This window comes from Carlito syrichta, unplaced genomic scaffold (assembly GCF_000164805.1).
Source record: "Carlito syrichta isolate Samal-C Ts95f unplaced genomic scaffold, Tarsius_syrichta-2.0.1 Scaffold91408, whole genome shotgun sequence".
Lineage (NCBI taxonomy): Eukaryota > Metazoa > Chordata > Mammalia > Primates > Tarsiidae > Carlito > Carlito syrichta.
The window spans coordinates 195,378-219,495 of NW_007035504.1; the positions used below are offsets into that span (position 1 = coordinate 195,378).

At 36.0% G+C, this 24,118-nt stretch overlaps 1 protein-coding gene across 2 annotated transcripts in view; it reads right to left on the bottom strand.

The window, feature by feature from the left end:
* Positions 1–24,118, bottom strand: part of KHDRBS3 (KH RNA binding domain containing, signal transduction associated 3) — a 222,788-nt gene that overhangs the window by 48,170 nt on the left and 150,500 nt on the right. For both annotated transcript variants that reach the window (XM_021712876.1, XM_008059199.2), the window contains exon 7: positions 5,603–5,685. In XM_021712876.1, the coding sequence (XP_021568551.1) occupies positions 5,603–5,685 (83 nt within the window). The remainder of the gene's footprint in view (positions 1–5,602; positions 5,686–24,118) is intronic.

A 24,118-nucleotide genomic window follows, 5' to 3' on the forward strand; every position in this document is an offset into this window, starting at 1 on the left:
TTCTTTTTTCATATAGCCTCTGGAATGTGACGTGTTTTATGCTTCAGTTTGGACTCAAAGCTATGTGTGCCAGTGGCCAGTGGCTGTCGCAATGGATAGTGACCTAACCCCCCAATCCATGCTCTCTCAGTTCATGATGTGCCAAAGAACATTTTCAGAATATATTGGTACTCTTGGAGATCAAGTAAAGAACTACTGAACTAGAACTACAGCATAGAAAGTTCTTTCAAATTCAGAATTGAGAGCATTTAAGTATGAAATAAATTTTAGAACCTGAAGTTTCAAAAGCAAGACATTTTTTGACTAGAGAGGTCGAGTGCTACATGGTATTATCTGATGGTGAATATGGACACTGTGTGCTCCTTGAGAGCAGTGGCAGTAGATGCCCTCTGCTGAAAGGATCTAATGTAAAATTGGAAAAACAAAGTTCTTCATTTAACTAGTCTTAGTCCACAGCATTGATATGTACATTTAATATAAGTGAAATTCCATGTTTGATTAAGATAGTCCAAGCCTGATAAGGCAAAACTTTTAGTTCAGAGTGATGTATAATTCCTAAGACATTCGAAAGCATCAAAAAGTATTAGATTAGTGAACACTGTATACAGTGTATTTCACTGTATACAGGGGAAATACAAATAGGAATTAATTCCAGCAACTAAAAAACCATGATGAAAAGAGAGTTTAAAGGCAATGGAACAGAATAGAAAAGAGAATGCTTTGGGGTCAAAGTGGATTTATTTGTACTACTGCTTGGCCCTGTGAGGTTGGATAAGCAATTTAACCTTTCTGAACATGTATGTGAGGGAATGACACACGTGTGAATTCAGTAATATTGCAGGGAACGCTGAGGGGGGAGACACTGTAGGTAAAGTTCATAAAATAATGCCAAGCACACAGTAAACACCAAGATGATGGTAATGATGATTTCCTTGTTAATACCTGCTACTTGATATTAGGGATGACCTGAAAATTTGTAATCCTAATGATGGCTTACACTGGGTTCCTAACTCTGTGACATACACTGTTGTGCTTAAATCAGTGCTATAATATGTGCATATTTTGGGATGAATTGTTTACCCTGCCCTTCTCAGATTAATATGTTGAAGCACTAACCCCAGTACTTCGAATTGTGACTGTATTTGGAAATAAGGCCTTTAAAGGAGTGATTTAATTTAAGGTAAAATAAGACACTTATGGTATGTTCTACTCTAACTTGACTTGGTGTCCTTACAAGAATATAAAATTTGAGTACACAGAGAGCTACCTGAAATGCAACTGCACAGAGGAAAGACCATGTGAGGGGCTGTCTGCAAGCCAAGGAGAGGCTCAAGAGAAACACAACATGCTGACATTTTGCTCTCAGACCTAGAGACTGCAAAACTACAAAAAAAAAAAATCCTGTTGTTTAAGTCGTCTTAGTTTAAGTTAATTAAGTTTTGTGTAGTTTAAGTAGTTGCTATTACTCAGGCTGTGGTATTTCCTTTCGGCAGTCCTGGCAAATCAATACAGTGCATAAAACCATTTCTCTACGCTTCTCCATATGTGGCTGCTTTATTTCAGTTTATAGTAGAGAATCTATACTGGAAAGGACGTATGGTTACAAGTCAGAAAGTCCTCGATTCAAAGTTTGGCTCCTTTGCTGGAAATTGTATGATCTTAAGCAAGTTACCCCATCTTTAAGAACCAAAGTCTTCTTCTTTAAAAGGGACAGATATTTATTTCATATGCTATGAGGAATAAATGAACATTCAGAGTACCTAACAGGACTCTCTGCCTTTGCCAATGTGTGCAATTCTCATATAATTCTATGTATTCCTTCAGGTAGGACACGTTGTAGCACAGAACAGATCACTCCAAAGCAGGGACACTCGTTATTATGCAAGATGTTTCCTTCAGTGAGTCTTCCCTGTTACTTAAAGGGCTTATAATTTATAATGTACCAGTCTCTTAATTGGTCTCTGCTTCTAGGCTTACCATCTGCCAATCCAGCCTTTACATTGGCATCTAATTTATGTATCTAAATTCAAGTCTAAGCACATCATTCCTTTGCATGCAACTATTCAATGGCACCCTATTACTGCCTCCAGCATCAAGTCTCAGCTCCTCGAGTAGGAAACAACCCATCACTCAGTCTACCTCACCTCTTTTTCCCCATAGCTCCTGTGCATCACACACTCAACCCTACACCATTATGTGGAGTCCACACAAAACGTACTGCTTCATGCCTCTGTGCCTTGCTAGTCTTGCTTTACAAAATGCCCTTCCAAGTTTGTCACCAAGCTACTGCTACTTATCCTTCTGTTTCTCAGAGAAATGTCTCAAGTATTCCCAATCTGATTTTAGCATTATCTTCTTATAAAAACAATGAGTTTCTCCCCAGACCTTTCACAGTGATTGCCGTATTACACTGTATTTAAATATTTATATTTTCTCCTTCTAGCTAATGAGCTTTTCAAGGATAGGTTCTGTCTTAATAATCTTTGTATTTTAAGCATTACGCAAAATGCCTACCACAAAACAGACATTAAATAAATACTGACTGAATAAATGTCCAAATACATAAATGCTTGTCATCAATCATATCAACATATATGCTAATATATGTAGTTTAAAGTGGAAAGACCATGAGCTATTTTATAAGTCTGAGTTCATATTTGGGGTAAGCCATTTAAAGCTTTTCTAAGCCCCAGTTTTATCATGGGTATTAAATTCTTGCTATTGTCCTTTGTATCGAAAATAAAGCATGCAAATAACATTAAAATTCCATGTCTGATTTAGAGTAGGCTCTAAATAAATGCAGGTTCCCTACTGCTATTTATCAGTTTACCAGGGGTCCACACATTACTCTCCTTGACAGATCACAGTATTTAACAGGGTAAACGTTTCAATTTGATTCTTTAAATCAAGTATCACAAACCAAAAGCTCATGTGAACTATAATCTTGCATTGCATTTACACTTCATTAAAAAGCTATATCTAGATTTCTACATCTTTGAACTGGAAATAATTATATTTATTGCATAAGACTGAGTTGATGCTTGTCAAAATCGACTGATCACACACAAAAAGCACTAGTATATTATCTGGAACATAGTAAATACTATATAAAAACTAGGTACCTTCTCTTTTTTCCATAGACCGAATCAAGCTGTAAACATTACTATATTATGCATACAGCTCGAGCAATAAAATACAACTGCATCTGAAAGTCCAACACACTGAATACAGTTGTATGAAGCAAGACAATGTTTGGACAGCAATGAACCACATATATAAAAGCGGTTTCACAAGACATAATAGAGTTTAAAAATTCCTATTGTCTAGTGACATTTTAATCATCCTGATGCTGTACAGCTTAGTTTTTAATAAAATGTTTAAAAAGTAAAAACCAATGCAAAAAAACATATAAAATAAGGATATAAAGAAAGAAAATCTATGTGTATAGCTGTATGTGTTTATGTTTTAAGCTAAGAGTTATTACAAAAGAGTCAAAGAAGCTAAAAAAAAACACCCCTTACAAATTGTTTATCAGTGGAGAAACACATTTTTAAAATAAATTGGGTGTAGCCTCAGTGGACTGTGTTTATAAAGACTATAGTAGTGGATGGTGATGTCTAGGCCCTCATACCCTCTCACCACTTACCCACTGACTCACCCAGAGCAATTTTCAGTTTTGCAAACTACATGCATGGCAAGTAGTTTATATAGGTGTACTGTTTTTCATCTTTTATACTACATTTTTACTGCATCTTTTTTATATTGAGATGCACAAATACTTACGATTGTACTAAAATTGACTAAAGCATTCAGTACAGTTACAAGCTGTCCAGGTTTGTAGCCTAAGAGTCATAGGTTATACCATACAGCACAAGTGTATAGTAGGCTGGACCATCTAGTTGTGTGTAAATGCACTCTATGATGTTCATACAATGACAAAACTGCCTAAGGATGCATTTCTTAGAATGTATTCCTGTCATTAAGTGACACACGACTATACTGTAATGAATATGGGGAAAGAACTAACAGAAACACACAGAGACTATAGCACTAATGTACCAGAATTAGGCACATAAACATGGCACACACCCGAGGTGCCATTTTGTCAGCTGTGCAAGTCATAAGCAAGTGTTAGAATTTCTTGGTTATTCAGTCTCCTCTTCTATAGAAATACCATCGGCCTTACAAGACTGTTGTCAGGAGTGATGTGTTCATATGACCTAGACTGTAGGCCTTATGAAACTTATGGACACAGTGCCAGAAATGTAGTATACACTCAGCAGTGAGGGGACGGGAGATTGGTTCTGCTACGATATTTAGACTGCCAACTCAAATTTTTGTGAATACTAATGTTTTGAAACAAAACCTGAGAAGGACTTGATTATTTATAAAGACTATACATCTTAGAATTTCATCTTTCTAATTACTGTGTGATTTCTGGCAAATTACTTAATCTTGTGCTCTTTTTCTTCATCTATACAATGGGAATAGTGCTATGTTTCATAAAGTTGCTGCACTACTTAAATGAGATACTGTATGCAATGTCTTGTCTAGCATTCACCATGTGGCAGTCAATGGATTAGTAAGCATTAAAAGTGCTTCTACCCCCAACACACTAAACGATACAAATATGATTCATAGGCTTCCACTAAAAAAGACCACTTGAGAGCCAAAGTTTGAAGGCTACTTGTTACAAGTTATATAAGCATATAAGTCGGTATGAACAAAAACTAGAAGTTTCTTATATCCCTGTCTACCTTAGTGCCAGAGTTAATAAGAGAACCTATATGTTTGCTGCTTTACTGACAATAGATGAGTTCAAAAGTGAATTTATGCTTCATCAAAACAACTACATAGTCCATATTTATTTATGCTTCACAATCACACTAAAGCCAATATTTTGTTTTATGTACATCTTTTTCTTACACTTAGCATTTTAAATATAAAACAAAAGGTTTCTAGGCATTTAGGAAAACATTCTCAACAGAATAAACATGGATTTCACATATCAATGAACATCAAGGTATATTATCAGGAGAGGTAACAGTGAAGCTCTGTTTTGCTTCTGATAACACTTATTTATTTCTGGGTAAATATTTCTACGGCAAATGAATCAGAACTAACTCATTATTCCCAAGTAGGAACTTGGAGTTGTTAGAAAACAGAAGCACTGCTGCTAAGAAACTGAAATAGTCTATGAATAAGAAAATTAACTTTTAAAACTTTCTTCTACAGGCACTGACAAGGTAAGCTATTTATACATCTCCAATGTGAGTTTTGGCCTTGAGATAGAATAGTAACAGATGTTGAGGTCACTTCCTCCTCAAAATATATTGACACCTAAGTCAAATGCTTAGAATAAATAAAATTTCAGTTTTGATTTTTCAAGCCTTATTTCTTTAACATTACAGTAAACCTAGGTGGGGCAACACATGCTAGTTGGTAGAACAGATAGTGCTTCTCCAATTAAAACAAATAATGAGTAAAACAGGGCAAGTCAAACTACCTTCTCTAGCTGACTGCTATGTTTCCCCCAGAGTATACAGATATGAAAGGGTTCAAGTATCTGTTGTGGGGTCTGGTAATAAAGGCTGACTCTTACCTTTGGGCTGGGGTGCTATAGCTGTTATCATAGGTATCATAACTCTGTTCATCATAAGCAGTGCCATATCCATCATCATAGTCCTAAAATATAACAGAAGTACAAAAACATTCAGAGAAATTTCTGAAAAAAAAGAATAATTCTGTTTTTAGTGAGTTTCCATTAATCCAGTTAGCATTTAACTATATGTCTAGTTATAGTGTAAAGAAAAATACAGGAGTGACTTCAGTGAAAGTAGTGAAGTAGGAACCTTCAAATATTAACTATATAAAAGCAAAGAAAAACTGGAAATAAGTGTCAGAATCACCATTTTTCAGAACCCTAGACGTTTAACCAGGAAATTTTAGAGATCTAGGCAGCCTTTTTTTTAAAGGTTGAATCCTGGTAAGAACAGTGAGCTTTGTGCTGTTTTTTCTTGTCCTATGCCCATTCCTTGGCTCTGCAGAAGCCTTGAAAACCAACACCTACAATCAGTACAAATCTGGAAGCCACTGAAAGAGGCCAAACAGGGTTGGAGCTCTTTCAAAATTCCATTCCCAGAGAACCATCTTTATTTTACCTGACTCAGGCCTCATCCAGTACAAAAAGCCTTCTCCCTGGAGGTATCTGAAGAAAATAATTAGAGGCAATTGTTTAATATTTTAGCTGCCTGTGATGGTGGAGAAGAAGTGCAAACAGTAAAATAATTAAAAAGCTTTAAAGGAAAGATGGAGAATGAGATGTCCAAACAGACCTTGAAAAGTTCTGAAATATTACTGGCAAGGTAGAAGGCCACAACCATGCAGAATGTTACAGGCACACACAGGAAAGACCTGAGAGGGCCCTTATATGCAGATTTTGTTTCACCAAAATGCAGATCAAAAATACAATACTTTTGGAATGTGAAACCTGCATAAATGGAGCACCAATTTTTAAAAATATGTGGGTTCCAAAGGGCCAACTGAGGGACTTGAGCTTTGTTGATTTTGATTATGTGGAGGGGTGGGTGGTCCTGGAACCAATCCTCAGCATACCAAAGAATGGCTGTATAGTCAAGAAACTAAAAGACACCCTTTTCAAACAACTAAAGGAAAGTATAAGAACAGTGTCTCACCAAATACAGAATATTAACTCATTCGCAATCATTGACATGAATTTATGTCATTTCGAATTCTGTTCCTAGTTGCCACTGATGTGACTTTGTGTCTTTGCAAATTCTGTTTCTGAATAATATATATTCATTTTATTGTCCAAATAAAAATACAAACTATGGAATGCTAGTCAGAGTGGTATCTGAGGTAAATATTGGATACACCTGCAACTTTCAGCAGCATTGTGAAAAAGGTGACAATTTAATTGAAAAGACCATTTCACTTGTTCTTAACGACAGAAGTTTGTGGCAACCAACTCAGATATTTTTTTCACCAGCAATCAGTATTAGGAAAGTGAAAAATTTGCCAATCACAAATGTGTTAATATAGGTATAGAAAACATTAAACAGAACCAAGAGAAATTCTCAAGTTGCAAAGTATAATAACTGAAATAAAATATTCCCTAGAGAAGCTCATCAGTATATATTACTAACCTGAGAGAAAAAAAAAGTCAACTTGATGACCCAGGGTTATCTACTCTGAGGAAGAGGGGGGAAAAGATGAATAAAATGAACACAGCATCAGAGTCCTATGGGACATCATCAAATGTATGAACATACACATATTGAGAGACCCAGGAGAAAAGAAGAGAAAGGAGTAGAAAGATTATTTGGAGAAACAGTGGCTGAAAACTTTCTAAATATGATGAAAAGCTTTACAACTTTACATGCCCAAGAAGCCCAACAATCTCCAAAAAGAATAAACTCACAGACCCATACCTAGGTATATCACTGTCAAACTGCTGAGGGGCAAAGACAAAGAGAGAATCTTGAAAGCTGTAAGAGAGAAGCAACTTATCACATATGAGGAATCCTTATAACTTTAATAGCTGATTTCTAACAAAAAAATCATGTGGGCCAGAAGAAAATGGGAAGCCATATCACAAGTACTTAAAAAGACTGCCAACTAAAAATTTCATATCCAGCAAAACTTTACTTCAGAAATGAAGGAGAAATTAAGACATTCCCTGGGGAAAAAAAACTGAGAGAATTCACCAGTAGCAAATATGTTTTACCAGAAATACTAAACGAGTCCTCAAGGGAACGAGAAGGGACACATAAATTCACATGAAAAAAAGCAAAAACAAACAAAAAACAAAAAAATACTACACTGGTAAACCTTTAGGTAAATCTAAGAGATAGTATAAACATGTTTTGCTTGTAACTCTTTTTCCTTCTGTCTGATTTAAAAGACAACTGCATAAAGAAATAATTATAAATCTTGAGGAGCACACAATATATAAAGATGTCATTTAAATGACAGTAATAAGACAAAGATGAGAGCAGAGAATGGAACTTAAAAAAGAGCATAGTTTTTGTGTACTGTTGATTAAGTTGGTTCCTGAAAACATGCCATAAGAAGCAGGGTAAGAAAATAATTAAAAAATAAAACTATAGAAAAATAAACAAATTAAAGTGGTGTAGTAAAAAGAAATAAAACATCTAGCATAGAAGAAAGCTGCAAGGTACAAAAAAGACATAAGACAAATAGAAAATAAATGGCAAGATGGCAGATATAAATTCTAACATTATCAGTAATTACAATAAGTGTAAATAAATTAACACACCAATTAAAAGGCAGAAATTGGCATCATGGAAAAAAAATGATCCAACCACATCCTGTCTACAAAAGACACACTTTAGATTCAATGAGAACAAGTTGAAAGAACTTGTTGAAAGTATGGAAGAGAATATACCATAAAAATGGTAACCAAAAGAGTGCTAGAATAGCTATTATACTACTATCAGGTAAAAGAGACTTTAAGACAAAAATTGTTACTAGTGAAAAAGGATGTTATCTTTTAAATGATAGAAAAGTCAAATTATCAATAATTATAAACATATGCACATATGTAAATATAACAACAGAACTTCAAAATATATGAAGTGAAAGTTACTGAAAATAAAGGAATAGAAAATTCAACAATAATTGTTTGGTACTTTAATACCACATTTTCAATAATAAACAAAAATCCAAATCAATTATACCTAACAGATATCTACAGAAAATCCACCCAGTAAGAACAAATACACAATCTTCTGCACTGCACATGGAGCATGTTCCAGGACAGACTGTACATTTCCCCAGTTCAAAATTTACTACAAAGTTACTGTAATAGAAACAGTATGGTACTGTAATGCCTTCAACATTGTAAAATAAATATTAACATGAAGGGATAGTATTGCCTTTGGAGAAGTAAGACATAATTTATATATAATCACCTTTTTTTTTAAGGTTCTTTTCACAGGGAGGAACTGAGTATTTGTCAAAGAGCTATGTATGTTCTGTACTTTAATGACAAGGTATAAGAGAATATAAAATGAATAGTCACTAAATGGAGGCAGAGAAAGAATAAAAGTCAGGGTTATGGTTACAACACAATACTCAAACCATAGTGTTCTTCACAGTAGTTGAAAGTAGATTATTCATTTGGCCATGATCTTCCAATAGTCAACACAAGGAGAAGAGTTATCAGAAAACAAACATTTTCAGATGGTTTTGATTATCAGGTAAGTAGCAAAATGCAGATATTAGTAACAATTCTGACAAATTAAAAGAAGCTGACATCTTCTATCAGAAGGAACATCCCTATGAAGTCACTTAGTGTCTACCCTGTTTCTGGCACTCTTGCGCAGAAAGGAGTTTCCTATTCTAGGGAGTATGATAGCATGAGGTGGAGTAAAGAGATAGGACAGACAACTAAACAGACAACTGTGTTTCAACATGTCAAATGCCTTGCCAAAGGTAAGCATTCAGGTGGGATAGAATAGCTAATATCCTAGAAGTGTCAATGCCAGAACTTAGTTTCAAAGCACAAAAAAAGTAAAAGTTGCCAGAAAAAGTCATTAAGATTGCAATTAGCCAGAATGAAGAGAAGGTGCAAAACTACGGAGGGACAGAAAGATAAGAACTCTTGTAATGCAGGAAAGTAAATAGCATGCTGTGGGTACACTGTAAAGTACACAAGAAAGATGAGAGAACAAGACCAAGAAACCCATAAACCAGATCATGAAGGACCAAGTTCAGGAATATAAATTTAAATTTTCAGCAACATCTTTCATTTGTGTTTTAGAAACATCTCTGTGTGTGGGGGTATAGAACAGAAAGGGTGAATCTGGAGGGGGACATTTGCAACTAGGTCACTGCATTGTACATACAGTTTGGCAAAATGCAAACATCTGGGTTTCTCTAGCAATCTGTTACTAGCCAGAAAAGAATATGGCTTCTTCAAATAAAGAATTACATGTCTGTGCATATTTAAAAATCAAGATTAGAATGATTAGAATTTTTTTTTAAAAACTAAAATATTAGGCACAATGCTATTTTATCCCAATAGTCATGCCATCCATTCCTCATTCAAGTATTCTGTCAGATATTAAAACGCTAGCAATGTATTTGAATTTTTATATTTTTTAGTTGACTGAATTACTGACTTCAATATTTTTATGCTTGAGATTTTAAAAGATAAACTTTCCAATTGTCACAAGATTTCTTTCAGGATTATTTCACAATTGGATTTGGCCATGGGGGTAAATATTTTGTACTCCCTTCCATTATAAGTATTAATTGTTTGATGAACACAACTAGAAAAACAAAGGGAAGCACAAAGCACAGCATGACAGGAGAAAAGGAGGAAAATATGAATGTGGCTGCTACTCAGTGTATAAGTTTCTAAGCAGGGTGAACGAATTCTTGTTGATCAACTATTTTTTATTAGAAGGTAGGAGATGAGGTCACTGGCTGAGAACAGTAGAGGGAAATTAACCAGTAAGTAAATATCTCAGTCAATGATTGAAGTGAGAAGGAAAGAGGGAAGTGGAGCTGAGTAAGAGCCTCTAAACCTCAGGGGTTTTATTTGTCTGAGGACTGAGTGATCTGAGGGTTCAGCAGACCTCCCCTTTTTTCCCCTAATGCTCTTATCTTTCAGTATTCTCAACCACTGGTTGCTCTTTTTTCTTCTTTACATAGTTTGACATTATAAAATTCTTCTGTAGATTTTTCTAAGGCTAGAATAGGAATTTAAAAAACAGTGAATGCAGTATTTGTTACAATTCAACATATAACTTAGTGAAATATTAAAATAAAGTATAGAGGACAATGTTAAACATTCAGTTCAAGCACACATCTAAACTTAGAATCTACTCTTTTTTTTTTTTTTGAGTTGGAGTTGGAGTCTCACTCTGTCACCCAGGCTGGAGTGCAGTGGCATGCTGCTCATGACCACCGCAGTCTCGACCTGCTGGGCTCAGGTAATTCTTCTGCCTTAGCCTTCCAGGTAGCTGGAACCACAGGCAAGCTCCACCATGCCTGGCTACTTTTTTGATTTTTTTGTATAAACATGATCTTGCCATGTTGCTCAGGCTGGTCTCAAATCCCTGAGCTCAGACAGTCCTCTCATCTCTGCCTCTCAAAGTGCTGGGATTCTAGACTTGAGCCATTGTACCTGGCCAGAATCTACTTAAAAAGCTTGCCAAAACATGAAATGGGGAACTTACCACACTTCACACTGCTGACACTACTCAGGTATGCAGAAAAACTTTCCTTACACTTGAAATCTTAGTGCAATTTCTCACATTTTAGTATTTTCTCCTAGAGAACATTCCCCTCTGTGAAATGGCCCCAGTCTACATGTCAGCCTCCTTTTTTGCAGTGTGTCTTGTGCCTCAAATTCAGTAATCACTTCCAGTTCATGTGCTGTTTCCTACAAGTCTGTGCCTGCCCTCTCTGCCTAGTGAATTTTTCAAGATGAAGCTAAATGAGGCCTCCAATTTTGTCATAACTTCTCAGTCCCACAAAAACAGAGTCTATAGTACCTGTGGTTATGCCAACAAAGGACCTAACATATTACTCTCTACTGTATAGTTTCTGTTATGCCTTGTATTTGACTCGCCTACCACAACGACCATATCTTGTGTCTTACTCATTCTTTCACAACAGGCACAGAATAACCAGTTTGGAACACAGTGAGGACTCAAAAGATGTTTCTTAGATTACTGGATCAAATGCCTCTGGAGGCAAAGCGGGCCAAATAAGTCTCATCTGAGTCCTTTCTCCTTTGCCTTGAGTTTTCCTCTGCTAGTCTAGGCCTCTCCGAGCCTCCAGTCATGGCTCAGATGACCAAAGGTGAGAGAATTGGGCACTGTAAACTCATTTTAAGTAACCTACATAATTTTCCTTGGAAGATGGTTAACAGAGCTCCCTTATGTTGTAAAAATACACTGCCGAGATGTTTTATCCCCTTCCTTGTACTTTAAAAACAGGGTCTTGTACCTGTGAGTGAGGCAGTATTGGAGATACATGAGATTTCTAATAAACTGGTGTGAATGCACCCATCTACATAAACCTATGAAGGCACTGTTTTATGGATAAAATCAATGCTTACTGCTTTACCATTCCACTATCATTCTAACCAGTCAATAAATTTGTTTTTTATCTCCTAAATCTTTCTTTCTCTACATTCCCAATGTGAGTCATCAAATTCATTCGGAATTATCAGATTCACTGAAATCATTCAGGATTTCTTAACTGGACTAGTAGGAGATCCCAAGTAGTCTCTTTGACTTTTCAATGCTTACCTCAACATTCCTCCAGAACTATTTACCCTAAAAGGCAAATCTGAGCTTGTTGCTTCCCCCCCTGCTGGAAATCTCCACTCCTTTTCTCCTGATTCCTATAAGACAAAGAACAAATTCCCGCACCTCTCACTGGCTTACCCTCACCCACTTACCCAGGGACAGTGCCTACAACTGCTGCTAGACACTGTGTGCTTCGGCCCCTGGGTGAGCACCCCATGGCAGCTGTGCTACTGCAGACTGTTATGCCTCTGACATCACCTTTTTGGACACCCAGCAAGACTCCAGGCTGAATTATCACTCCCTCCTTTGTGCTTCCATGAAAAATGATAGCTTGTATATACGTGGCTCCTGCAATGATTTCCTGGCCTCTTTTCTCTCTCACTAGCTGGCAAGGTCCTTAAGGGTAAGGAAGGGGCCTTGTTCTCTTGTATGCTCAGTAGCTAGCACATAGGGATATGCGCTAATATTTGTTGAATAAATGAATGAAGAAAAGAACTAATTAATGACCAAGTGGCAGAAAATGTAATAAGTGCTTCTCTAAGATGGATGTAGAATGAAATGTAGTATTTATTAAAATATTGTAAAATCTGATAAGACCTTATCTATATTATTTTCTGCCAAAATTAAACATCAGTCTTATATTTTCTGCTGTCAGCAAAAAAATTTGCCTATTGAACTCCGTATTCTATTTCTGAAAGCCTGAAAAACGTTATTAAAATAGTGAACAAACATGGACAAGAAATGATGTTTATTATTGCACCTTACTGCCTCATTAAAAAAACTTGCTTATTCATCAAATCATACGTCTGAGTTCTGAGTTTAGAAATGGTACTGAACTAACGGTAAGCTGGAGAGTTGGTGGATGCCAGGCTAGAGTAAGGACAAATGTGTTCTAACATAGGTAGAGATTCTTTATTTGTCATTCCCGACCTATAAAACTCAAACCGACACAGACCAAACACCAGAGAAATCTTGCTTTGAACAGAAGAGATTTTCCAGGATAAAGGAAACAGCATGACCCATTTAATTCTATTTCTGTCACAAGTAAAATCAAGCACAACATTTAAACCTGGACAAAACCATTTTAAAAGGACAGAGGAATTTATAAAAAGGTTGATTTTCAAAACAGTGTTTGTTTTGGTCTTTTTAAAAGGATATGATTATGCTATGTAATTGTTCACTTTAATTAGGGTAATAACTGGTCACTAGAAAATGTAAAAAGTTTTCTTATATAATATAGTGTTAAAATCTTATTTAAATTTAGTCTTATAAAGATTGTTTTGAGTTTGTAAAACAAAGTCATTAAAAGTAGGCTTTTAGGAAATTCTTTTTTACTGGGGATCTAGGTAATAATATTCTTGGCCTATGTAGTGTCACCTACAAGAATCACTAATGATTGTGCATATTTCATAACCAAGTTATTTTACAATTAAGGACAAAATTACAATATTAAATCTAGACTCTTTCCCATATCATTTCAACAAAACATCATTTATTTAACAATCGACTCACATTCCCAATTGTTTATTTTATGGCTGTGAGGACTATATTATATAGCTTTTAAAATAATACACCTTCTGCATATCAGTCTTTGAAGTCTGATGACTACATTCAAATGCCAGCTCTATCACTTACTTGCTGTGTGACTTTGGGTAAGTTACTAACCTCTCTGAATCCTAATTTTATAATTTGCAAAATGGGAACCATAATACACCTCCTGACGGTTTCTGATGGCTGTGGAAGGTTTAACAAAAAATTATTTATGAAAACTGTTTGGCACAGTTCATGCCCAATAAATGTAGTTTTGTTTTAGTTAAAGACCAATTCCTTTTATCACTCCTAAGCTGTAAGGTCAGAGAAAAAAAAAATCAAAGCTACCAAGGTATTTGTCTTGCATAGAATATTGATGAATTGTTACAATTTTGTCTACAATGAGATGTTCGCATTTCCATTCTGCCAACACCTGTATTAACTACTGTGGCTTTTAGAGAAAGAAATGACTGACCAAGTTATCGGCCAGTCTATCAACATCTGAATATAGGTTTCAAAAATATGTTGATGTCAATTATTCACAGAATGTCTACTCTCAGTTCATATCTGAGAGAGAATTACATTTCTCAGAATTTGCCAAGGTGCTAAACAATACATTTAAAAGAAATTAAAATAACAACAAAGGTAATCCAGAAATCCACAAACAAGGAGAAGGAAAACTAACTGTAAATGAATAATTAAGAAAAATGAAATTAAACTAGAAATCCCATAAAGACAGAAAACAGAGGGAATTAACTAAATTTTATTAAGTTTATATTAACCCGGCATCATGCTACAGACTTTTAAATAGATCGCTCCATCTACTCTGGGCAGTAGACTTTGTTGAATGTCAGCTGTGTGTAAGGCACTGTACTGAGCACTGGGGACAGAGCATTAAATACACAAGCGATACAAAAAGCTTTGCTCCTGTAGGGAAACAGACAAATAAAACCATTATCAAAATTATCGTATGTAAGACACTGTGAGTGAGGGAGAGATTTTAGATTTAGACGAATGAAGTTCTTAGATAAGAGGCTTCGAATACAAAAAGAAGACATGTGCTGTCCATGCAGATATTGAGATGGAAGGGGGAGAGCATTTCAGGCAGATTGAATAGCGGGGCCATGAGGCAGATGAGTGCTGTGGTTTGAAAGTTTGTGTCCCTCCACCATTCATGCTGAAAGTTAATCCCCACTGAGGTGGGATTAAGAAGTTGGGTCTCCGGGTGGTGATTAAGACATGCAGGCTCCACCCTCATAAACAGAATTAATTCCCCTGTGAAAGAGGCTTCAGAGAGCTGCCTGCCCCTCAGTCCCTTCCATTCCTTTTGCCCTTCTGCCCTGAGAAGACGTGGTAAGAGGCGCCAACTATGAGGCAGAGAGTGAGCCTTCACCAGACACTGAATATGTGAGCACCTTGCTCTTAGACTACACAGCCTCAAACATGTGAGATATACATTTTTACGAGTTATAAATTATTCAGTCTAAGGTATTTTGTTATAGCAGCAGGAAGTGTTTAAGACAAGAGGCAAGAGTAGAGTGAGCTGGGATAGAGGTGCCCAGGCTAGACCGTGTGGGGCCTTTGGGCTTTAAGTGAGCAGGATGGCCATTGGAGACTTTATGTCTCAGGCTATTTTCCTTGCAGTCTAGTCTCTTGTCTTTTTGTTTCACAGATCTAACATTCAGTGTACTCTTTCTACAGCTGTGCCTAATCTGCTACTGAATCCATCTACTTAGTTCTTTTAGTTTTTGTACTTTTAGGTTCAATAACATCTACGTTTTCTATATGACGGACCCCAAAAAACTCAGAATTTAGTTATTAAAAAAGGTACATGTATTCTTACATGTTTAAACTTCAGTCACCTTCAAAGTACTTTCCATTTGATGTAATACACTAATTGAGATGCTTCTTCCACTGCTCAAAAGTTTTTGTACTTGTAAACTTGGATGCTTTTTAGTGCTGCTGGTTTTTGTTTTACCTCTTCCACATCAGCAAAATGTTTTCCTTTGAGGATTTTTGTCACCCATGGGGTGGGAAAAAGTCGCTTGGGGAGAAATCTGTTGAACAAGGGATAGGACAAGGGGGTCATGCTGTCTTTGGTCAAAAACTGCTGTAGACTCAGCACAGTGTGGGCAGGTGTGCTCATAAAGCACTTATCACGAAATGGGCAAATGTGTTGAAACAATCTCCAAAAAAAATTCACTGAAGCCAACTCTCACAACGCTAGCTGAAACACTGATGCTGATGGGCTCCTAGAACACTTACCTCGTGGGTGAAGCCTGTACTACCAGGGGCCCAACCACCAAAAAATGATTCCATTTTTGTTTTCTTTTTGAACCCCCTTCATATTGTCCAGTTTTTTATTTAAATCATTATGCTTATTTTTTAATTCTTTTACTATAATGAGCAGGGTTACTTTGTGCTTACTATCTGAATCGACTGTGGTTCTCTATCATTTTTCATAGTTTTAAAAAAATATTATTATGGTGGCTGTGATTTTGATTGCGTATCTGTAATTATATATGAGACATTAAATTCAGGCATACATTGTTATATTTCTTCACGGATAATTTATATTTGCTTTCTCAAGGATACAAAAATCAGCAATTTCAGAGTAAACTTAGTCCTACCAAGGACTAAGATGACTGGAAGCTGACCATCAATGTGTTCCCCTAGAGGTACAGCATTTTTGGAATCCAATCCATAGCCTAGGGGATTATCAGCTCCTCCACTCAACCTTGGTGGAACTTAAACTCATTTTTTTTAACCTCCCCAAGCTCTGGATTTCTTTTAAGGCTCAATTAGGATTCACTATAACCTTCTTTAGAAATCAAAAGAAGCCCACAGCAGCATTTTTCAACCAGGATTCCACCAGAGAATTAAACCTGATGCCCTAAAACATCTATTGTATGTAAAATGAATTAACTTTTCTCTTATGCATCTATAAAGATAGTAGTTATAGATACCATTCTTGGGAGAGTGGAAAAAACAGTAACACAAATACTTTTTCATATTCTGTGGTTCAGATGAGGAACCCAAAATACTTTTTCATATTCTGTGGTTCAGAAGAGGAACCCAAGCTGAAGAAGAATGCTGCAAGGAAAATCAGCCAGAAGTGCTGAATGCACCTTTTTGGCTTAAATTTTTCTCTAAGCTGTTGGCCCATTACTTATTTGTTTTTAAACCATTTTAGCTTTCATGTCTTCAGATTTTTTTTGTTTGTTGTTTCTATTTCACCTTTTGTAGGTATATTCAGTCAAAGTCTTGGAAGTTGATTCTCATCAACACCCAATATTTACCATTACCCACATCTCTCACAAGAAATGTAGTCTCCATAAGAACAGGGGCTTCACTGCCTGTTTATCACTGTGTTCCCAGGCAGAATAAGCATTCAGTTAATCATGGATTATATATCGATTCGGTCATTCTTACAGGTGCTCATTTGAGGAGAATGCCCCCTCTATGAATGATGACCGGCCAAATGAGCAATGCCAAGAATCTTCAGTCCCGTTGACAAGAAAAGGGTTCCCGGGATACTTAAATGCACATGTAATTCACAGTGCAGAGGTTTCTGTACAATGAGAATCTAAGCACTGTGATAGTTTTATAACATTAGCATCAAGATTATTTTCTGCTCTGTTTTTAGACTGACTGAGAAACCTTCAGATTATCACCTGGTCTAATCGCAGATCTGCTTGAAGGAAGATGCAATGCTCTGTTACAAATAAGAGTATCTCATCTATTTAGTAGTATAATTCACTTAATTCACAAACTGGTCATACTTTTAAGCTTTTTGTTCAAGCACAAAATAAGTCATAAAAAGGTACAGATTTACAAAGACATAAAAAGGTACACAACTTAGTGAATTTTTACCAATGATCCTAACTGGTCACACACCAGAAATAACTAGTATCTGAAGCAAGAAATGGAATATCAACAGCCACCAGAATCTCCAAGTGTTCCCCTTTCCCAATTATTATCTCCCCCAAATAGCAATCACAACTCTGACTCCTCATCAGAAACGAGTTTTTATTAGCCTTGAGTTTTATCTACTTGGAATCAGATGAGCTACTATTTTGCGCTGTTTTTCCTTCATTACACATTGTTGTAAGATTCATCCATGTTGTTGCGTACAGCATTTGGTTCCTTCTCACTGCCTATATGCTCTACAGGATTATACTACATTTGTTATCTACTCTACTGTAGACAGGCATTTTGCTTCTTTCCAGTTTTTGCCCACAGGATTCTTACACGAGTCTTCTGGCATACCTACCTATGAATCCCTGATGAGAAATTACTCAGGAGGAGGATTGCTTAGTCCACATGAAGCATGTGCTAAACTTTAACAGACAGTCAAATGTTTCTGGCATTTTTCCAAAGTGGTTATATCAATTTCCATCTCCACAGCAGTGTATAAAAGTTCCTATTGTGCCTCATTCCAGCCAATATTTGAAATAATCATTTAAATTTTAGCAATTCTAGTAAGTGAATAGTACTAGATATTACACTTTTTACATACTAATGTCTGAAATACAGCAAGAGCTGTGAAAGATTGAAATACGTTAGTAAATTGAAAAAAATCAGATTTGAGCCAACAACAATAAAAATACTTATATATATATATATATATCACCTTTTATGTGTCATGCACTATTCTAAGTACTTTCTATACGGAAATTTACCTAGTCTTCATAATAGTCTTATGTTATAAGCACTAATATTTCCATTTATTGATTAGAAACTGATGCACAAAGTAGTTAAGCAACTTAACTAAAGTCATATAACAATTATGTGCAGATCAAGTATTTGACAGTCAGTCTGGCTCCCAACTTTGCTTTTAACCACTAAGATAAACTGCCTGGCCTTATAAAACTGAGGGTAAAGGGATAACCAACATCTGATAGTGGGAGTGTAAACTAATACAACCTCTGTGGAAAACAGTGTGGTGCTTCCTAAAAAAATCTAAAAATCAACCTCCCATACAACCCAGCAATCCCCCTCTGGGAATATATCCAGAGGAACTCAAATCATTCTACAAAAAACATACCTGCACATGCATGTTTATTGCAACATTATTCACAATAGCAAAAGCATGGAACCAATCATGCTGTCTATCAAAAGTAGACTGGATTTTAAAAATGTGGTACATATACATGATGGCATATTATGCAGCCATAAAGGACAAAATTATGAACTTCGCAGCAACTTGGATGGATTTAGTCTGTAATACTCAGTGACCTATGGCAGAAATGAAGAACTGAGTACTGCATGTTCTCACTCATAAACAGATCCAGAGCAATGATCATATTATTATAAGAAAGGGATTGGCAGTAGTGGGAAACTGCCAGGGGAAGGAGTGGTGGTAAGGGTACCTGATCTCAAACCAGGTGATGTGGGGACCAAAGTGAGGCCCAAACTTGGTCTACCTAATCCTGTATTGTAACCCACATCTTTAAAATAAAAATTTTTTAAAAATTTTAAAAACTGAGGGTCAGACCCTATACTATAGTGAACGCACCAGGATGATGCCACACTGTGAGGACACATCTAGATGGCCAGCTGGCCTTCTATTAGTATCATCCATCTTGACAATATGGTTCTGTTTTAAAATGCTTTTTTGTTTATTTTAAACCACTAGAGTACTAACATGTCTTTCGGGATCCCATAGCCTATTATGTACCTCATACTTTATTCTATCTACAAACTGAACAAAATAAAATAAATGTGCGAAGAAAAAGATGACAATAAACCTCATCAGTAACATACTACTACCGAAATTCATCTGGCTGAATGCAGTACACCAAGATCCTCCCTGTGTCTATGCCTTAGAATATCACATGGAGCTGCCATGGAAAGTCCTCCAAGTTCTTCCTGCCTGAGTGTTACTTGTCTATGTTCCTGTTTGATTTAAGCACTATCTTCTCTAGTCAATCTTTCCACAGTCTATCAAGTAGTCAGTCTTCCCTCTTTGTTTCCCCTGATTCTTTGTACATATAAGTCAATTATAGTCGCTCTTATCCTGAATGTTAATTGTATTTTGTCTTTGTATCAAGAAACCAAACACTGAGTACTTACTATATACTGGGTGGTCCTGTGGATAAAAAGACATGGCTCCTACAATCAATAACTTAAAATATAATGGGAAAAGTAAGACCAATAAAGGAATGGTTACATTACTCTGAGATAAGTACCCTAAATAAGATGTAAACTCATGGACCCAAATAATACAGACTGACCACCTAAAAAATACAAGGGAGTATGAGGGGACTCAAAGTGTGGATGATAACTGTTGTGGGAGGTCAAGAATGCCACCCCCTAATATATACCTTTAGCATAAATATATACCTTGAGCTGAAGGTAATTGAGAATAAGCACATACAAAAAAAAATTCTCTGGTTTTCTTTCTCTCTTCTCTACCAGGACAGACAAAAATTGATCACTAAAGACAACTTTAGACTCTTGTTAGTCTGAGATGCCACCAGAAGAATCTACATAACAAAATTCCAGAATCTGCTGCTCCTAGAGACTCAGTCCTTTTCCTTTGTCTAGTCACTTCTCTAAAAATATTCTGTTCTTTGTTGAAGATCCTATGAAAGCCAGAATTCTAAGTCATCTCTTTGAGATTGACTCATTCCTTGAGTATTTCATGCACATATATGAAAAATGCATGTTAATAAACTTGTCTGTTTTTCTTTTGTTATGGGAGTCCATCCCAGGAAAGAACTCAGAAAGGTAGAGAGAAAATTATTTTTTCCTCCCCTATATTGTATTCCTTCTTAGACTCTGATCTACTTGAAAGCAGAGACCATTAAATGAATTCTGGTAAAATGCTCAAAAAATGATAAAACTAAAATGGCAGGTCCTTGTAGAAAACTTATTAAAAGAGAGAACTAATCTAGTGGTTCAAAAGTTCCCTTCTCTGCCTCAGTCCTAATTCACCTAAAGGATATGATATATTTGTCACATCAGCTCAAATAAAAACCATCATAGCTCAACTAAATTAGATGGGCAGGCCTAATTATGAATGTAAAATCTGCTCACCATACTTCATGATATTGCCATTTCAGAGCCCTTTAATAGGGCACTTTTTTTGTTGTTGCTTTCATTTAAGGTAGGAAGAAAGAAAAAAAACTTCTATACTAACATATTTAAAATCTGGGTTTATTTCTTATAGTCTTATATTTCTAAAATAAATCAACTTTTTGAGCAATTTAGGAAAAAGATTGATTTGTGAGGCTTCTGATAGACATTTCAAATAAATTACATACTGCTCTTACTCTTGCTTCTGTTAAAATGAATATAAAAAAATATAGAATCTTCATCTTTTTATCTAAAATAAAAGGTGTCCCTAGGCTTTTCAATTCACATTTAAAATGCATTTTCATAAATAACCTTTTCACAATCTGTACTGTGTTTTAATTAAATTTCTCACTACGGAAAACAAGATAATTGAAGCAGTTTAGGGATTGGTTAACTGTCAAAAATTATGCCAGTAGTCACTGCATTGGGAAAATCTGCTGTCACCCTCATCTGTATAAAAATCCTCAAACTTGTCATATAATTAAAGCTTTAGGTGAGTTCTAGATTCCGTAAAAGAATGGGGAATATAACTTCACTGGATCTTTAAAGAAAATCTACATTTAAAAATAGTATATACATTTGAAATACATGTAGTTTTCCCTAAAGGCCTTCACTGATGTTCCTAGACATCAAAATATCATTATTCTTATCTCAAAGGAGGAAGTGGTGGTCACTGCTCATGTTACAGATGAAGACACCATTATGGTAGTGACAGTGTTTTTCTTCAAGACAATTTTTATCTTATATAGCCCTAATGAGTCATGAAGTTGGAGGACAGGCAAAGAAGTCATGCCTGCCATCAGAACATGAGGTTTAGATCTCTGCTTCTATTCAAAACCATCTCTTTGACTCTTTAAAACCTGGATTTAAATAAATAACATATAAATAAACAAACAAACAAATAAATCAAATCTGGGTTAAGTTAACCAAAGACATCTGTTCTATGAGGAAATAACATACACTGCTGTCGTTGCAGAAGGACTGGTACAACCAATTACTCCTTAAGCACATACCACTTGCTCAAAATTCTAATAGCAACTTTACTGCCTGAAGATATTAAATAATTTTTTCCCATTTATTTGCAGTTTCTCCATTTGCAAATACATGATTTGGGAGTAGATGAAACTAACAGGATGCCGAAGCATGGGCTCTAGAATCAGACTGCTGGGCTTTAGATTCTAGTTCTGTCCTCACCGACTGTGTGGCTTTGAAAAGGTACCTATGTCATGATGTTGTTCCAAGGATTTAACAAATGCATATAATGTCCTTCTCAGAAAGTGAGGTCACATGAGTTTTATTACTAATTAGAAGTATGATTTGGAGAAAATTTTTGCCGTCTCTAAAGGTAGTAATACTTTCTTCACAGGGTTGAAGTGAGGACTGAATGAGATAATATAAGGAAAGTACCCGGCACACTAATATTTTGCAAACAGTAAACACCCAATAAATGGTAGCTGCCTTTTCTTATATTAACTTACAAAAGCTGAAGAGTTTATTAGTTTTCCATGATTACTGGATCAGAAAAAAAATTAAGACTACAACAGTTAAGGGTATACTGTTCCACAATTATATGATGGTTCTCAAGTGACAGTTGTTTCAAGTTATCATCCTTCCAAACTTATAATATCTTAAAAGCAGTAACTTCTTTACTGGCCTAAAGCCTGTAATTGAATATTTTGCAAAGAAGCACCAGGAAGCTCAAGATCTTTTCCAGTCAGGACGATACACCAGATATGCATATCCATTAGGAAAAAAAAAGGTCATGACCACTTATACCTTGATACATACTGAGGATTTTGTCTTTAGCTCCATTTCTTGTACCCTTTCCTCAACTGCTTATTTTCTCATTTCTTCTACCCCATAACACTACACAAATTAGAATGCTAGGAATTAAAGCTTTAGACCAGGGTTTAGAGAATCTGGGACCAAATCTTGGTCCACTCACTTTTTACAACTGTAAACTCACTGGATGGACTCCTTTCTTTATCTGAGGCTCAGTGATCATCCCTCCTTTCTAGATGAGGATTCCATCTAACAGTGCTATTGGGAAGACTGCATGGGATGGAATAAGGGAAAATGCTGCACTACAGTGTGCTCCACTGTATATCAAAATCCCCCGCACTGATAGATGCCTGCACACTACCTCCCACATATTGTGATCAGAGAATCTGGAGAGAAAGGTACACGGGCATTGTACATGTACTTGACTTGGATACTTCAATGTATTCAGCCCTTTGGCACCCTTCCTCAGCCTGGCCTTCCCTTTGCCTCTCTCAAGTAGGCACTACCACCCCACATGAGGTGAGTTAAGGACAATTCCGTATACTGTTCAATAAACATCTAATGATTGGATATGCTAAGCATATCAAATACTTGCTGAAGAAAAGAGCTTTGGTATTCTGATAAACATATAAAACAATACCTATGTTTAAAGGTGAGTAACTGATCAGCTCAGCCTCAAAGGCTTAGAATTATTACACAACACTGAGATATCAGGAGATATTAGTGAATGATAAGTACTTCCTATGAACAGATAGCTAATGCAAAAACAAATAAGAGAACAACATAACTAGAATTTCTAAGACAATTTTAGTTTATATATCTGAAGGGATGACAAGTCTTTATTTTTTAAAAGTCCCAATATTTGAAACATTTTCAAAACTTGTTTTAGAATTCAAAAGATTCATAGTCATTAATTTTTAGATTGCTTTCTATCATCATTAACATGTATGCTTTGTTTATTTTGCAACTTTTTTTTCAACATCAAGGTTTCTACTTGATGAAAATACAGTTTCTTGTTACAAAAACCATCTTTAGAGTGACAGTGAAAACCAAGTTTAGACAAAAATACTCAATCTATCATAGAATTTTCAAGTTGGAAAGAGGTTAAGAACATCATCCTTTTTAACCTTTTGACCTTCAAGCAAATATCACAATCACCATTTTGCAGGTTAAAAAAACACACACACCCAGGCTTGGTGGCTCAGCCTGTAATCCCGTGCCTTTGGGAGGCTAAGGTGAGTGGATTGCCTGAGCCCACGGGTTCTCGACCTGCCTGGGCAGCGAGACCTCATCTCTATAATAAATCAAAAAAAATTAGCCGGGCGTGGTAGCACGCACCTGTAATTCCAGCTACTTGGAAGGCTGAGGCGGAAGGATCACCGGAGCCCAGCAGGTCGAGGCTGCAGTGGCCGGGAGCA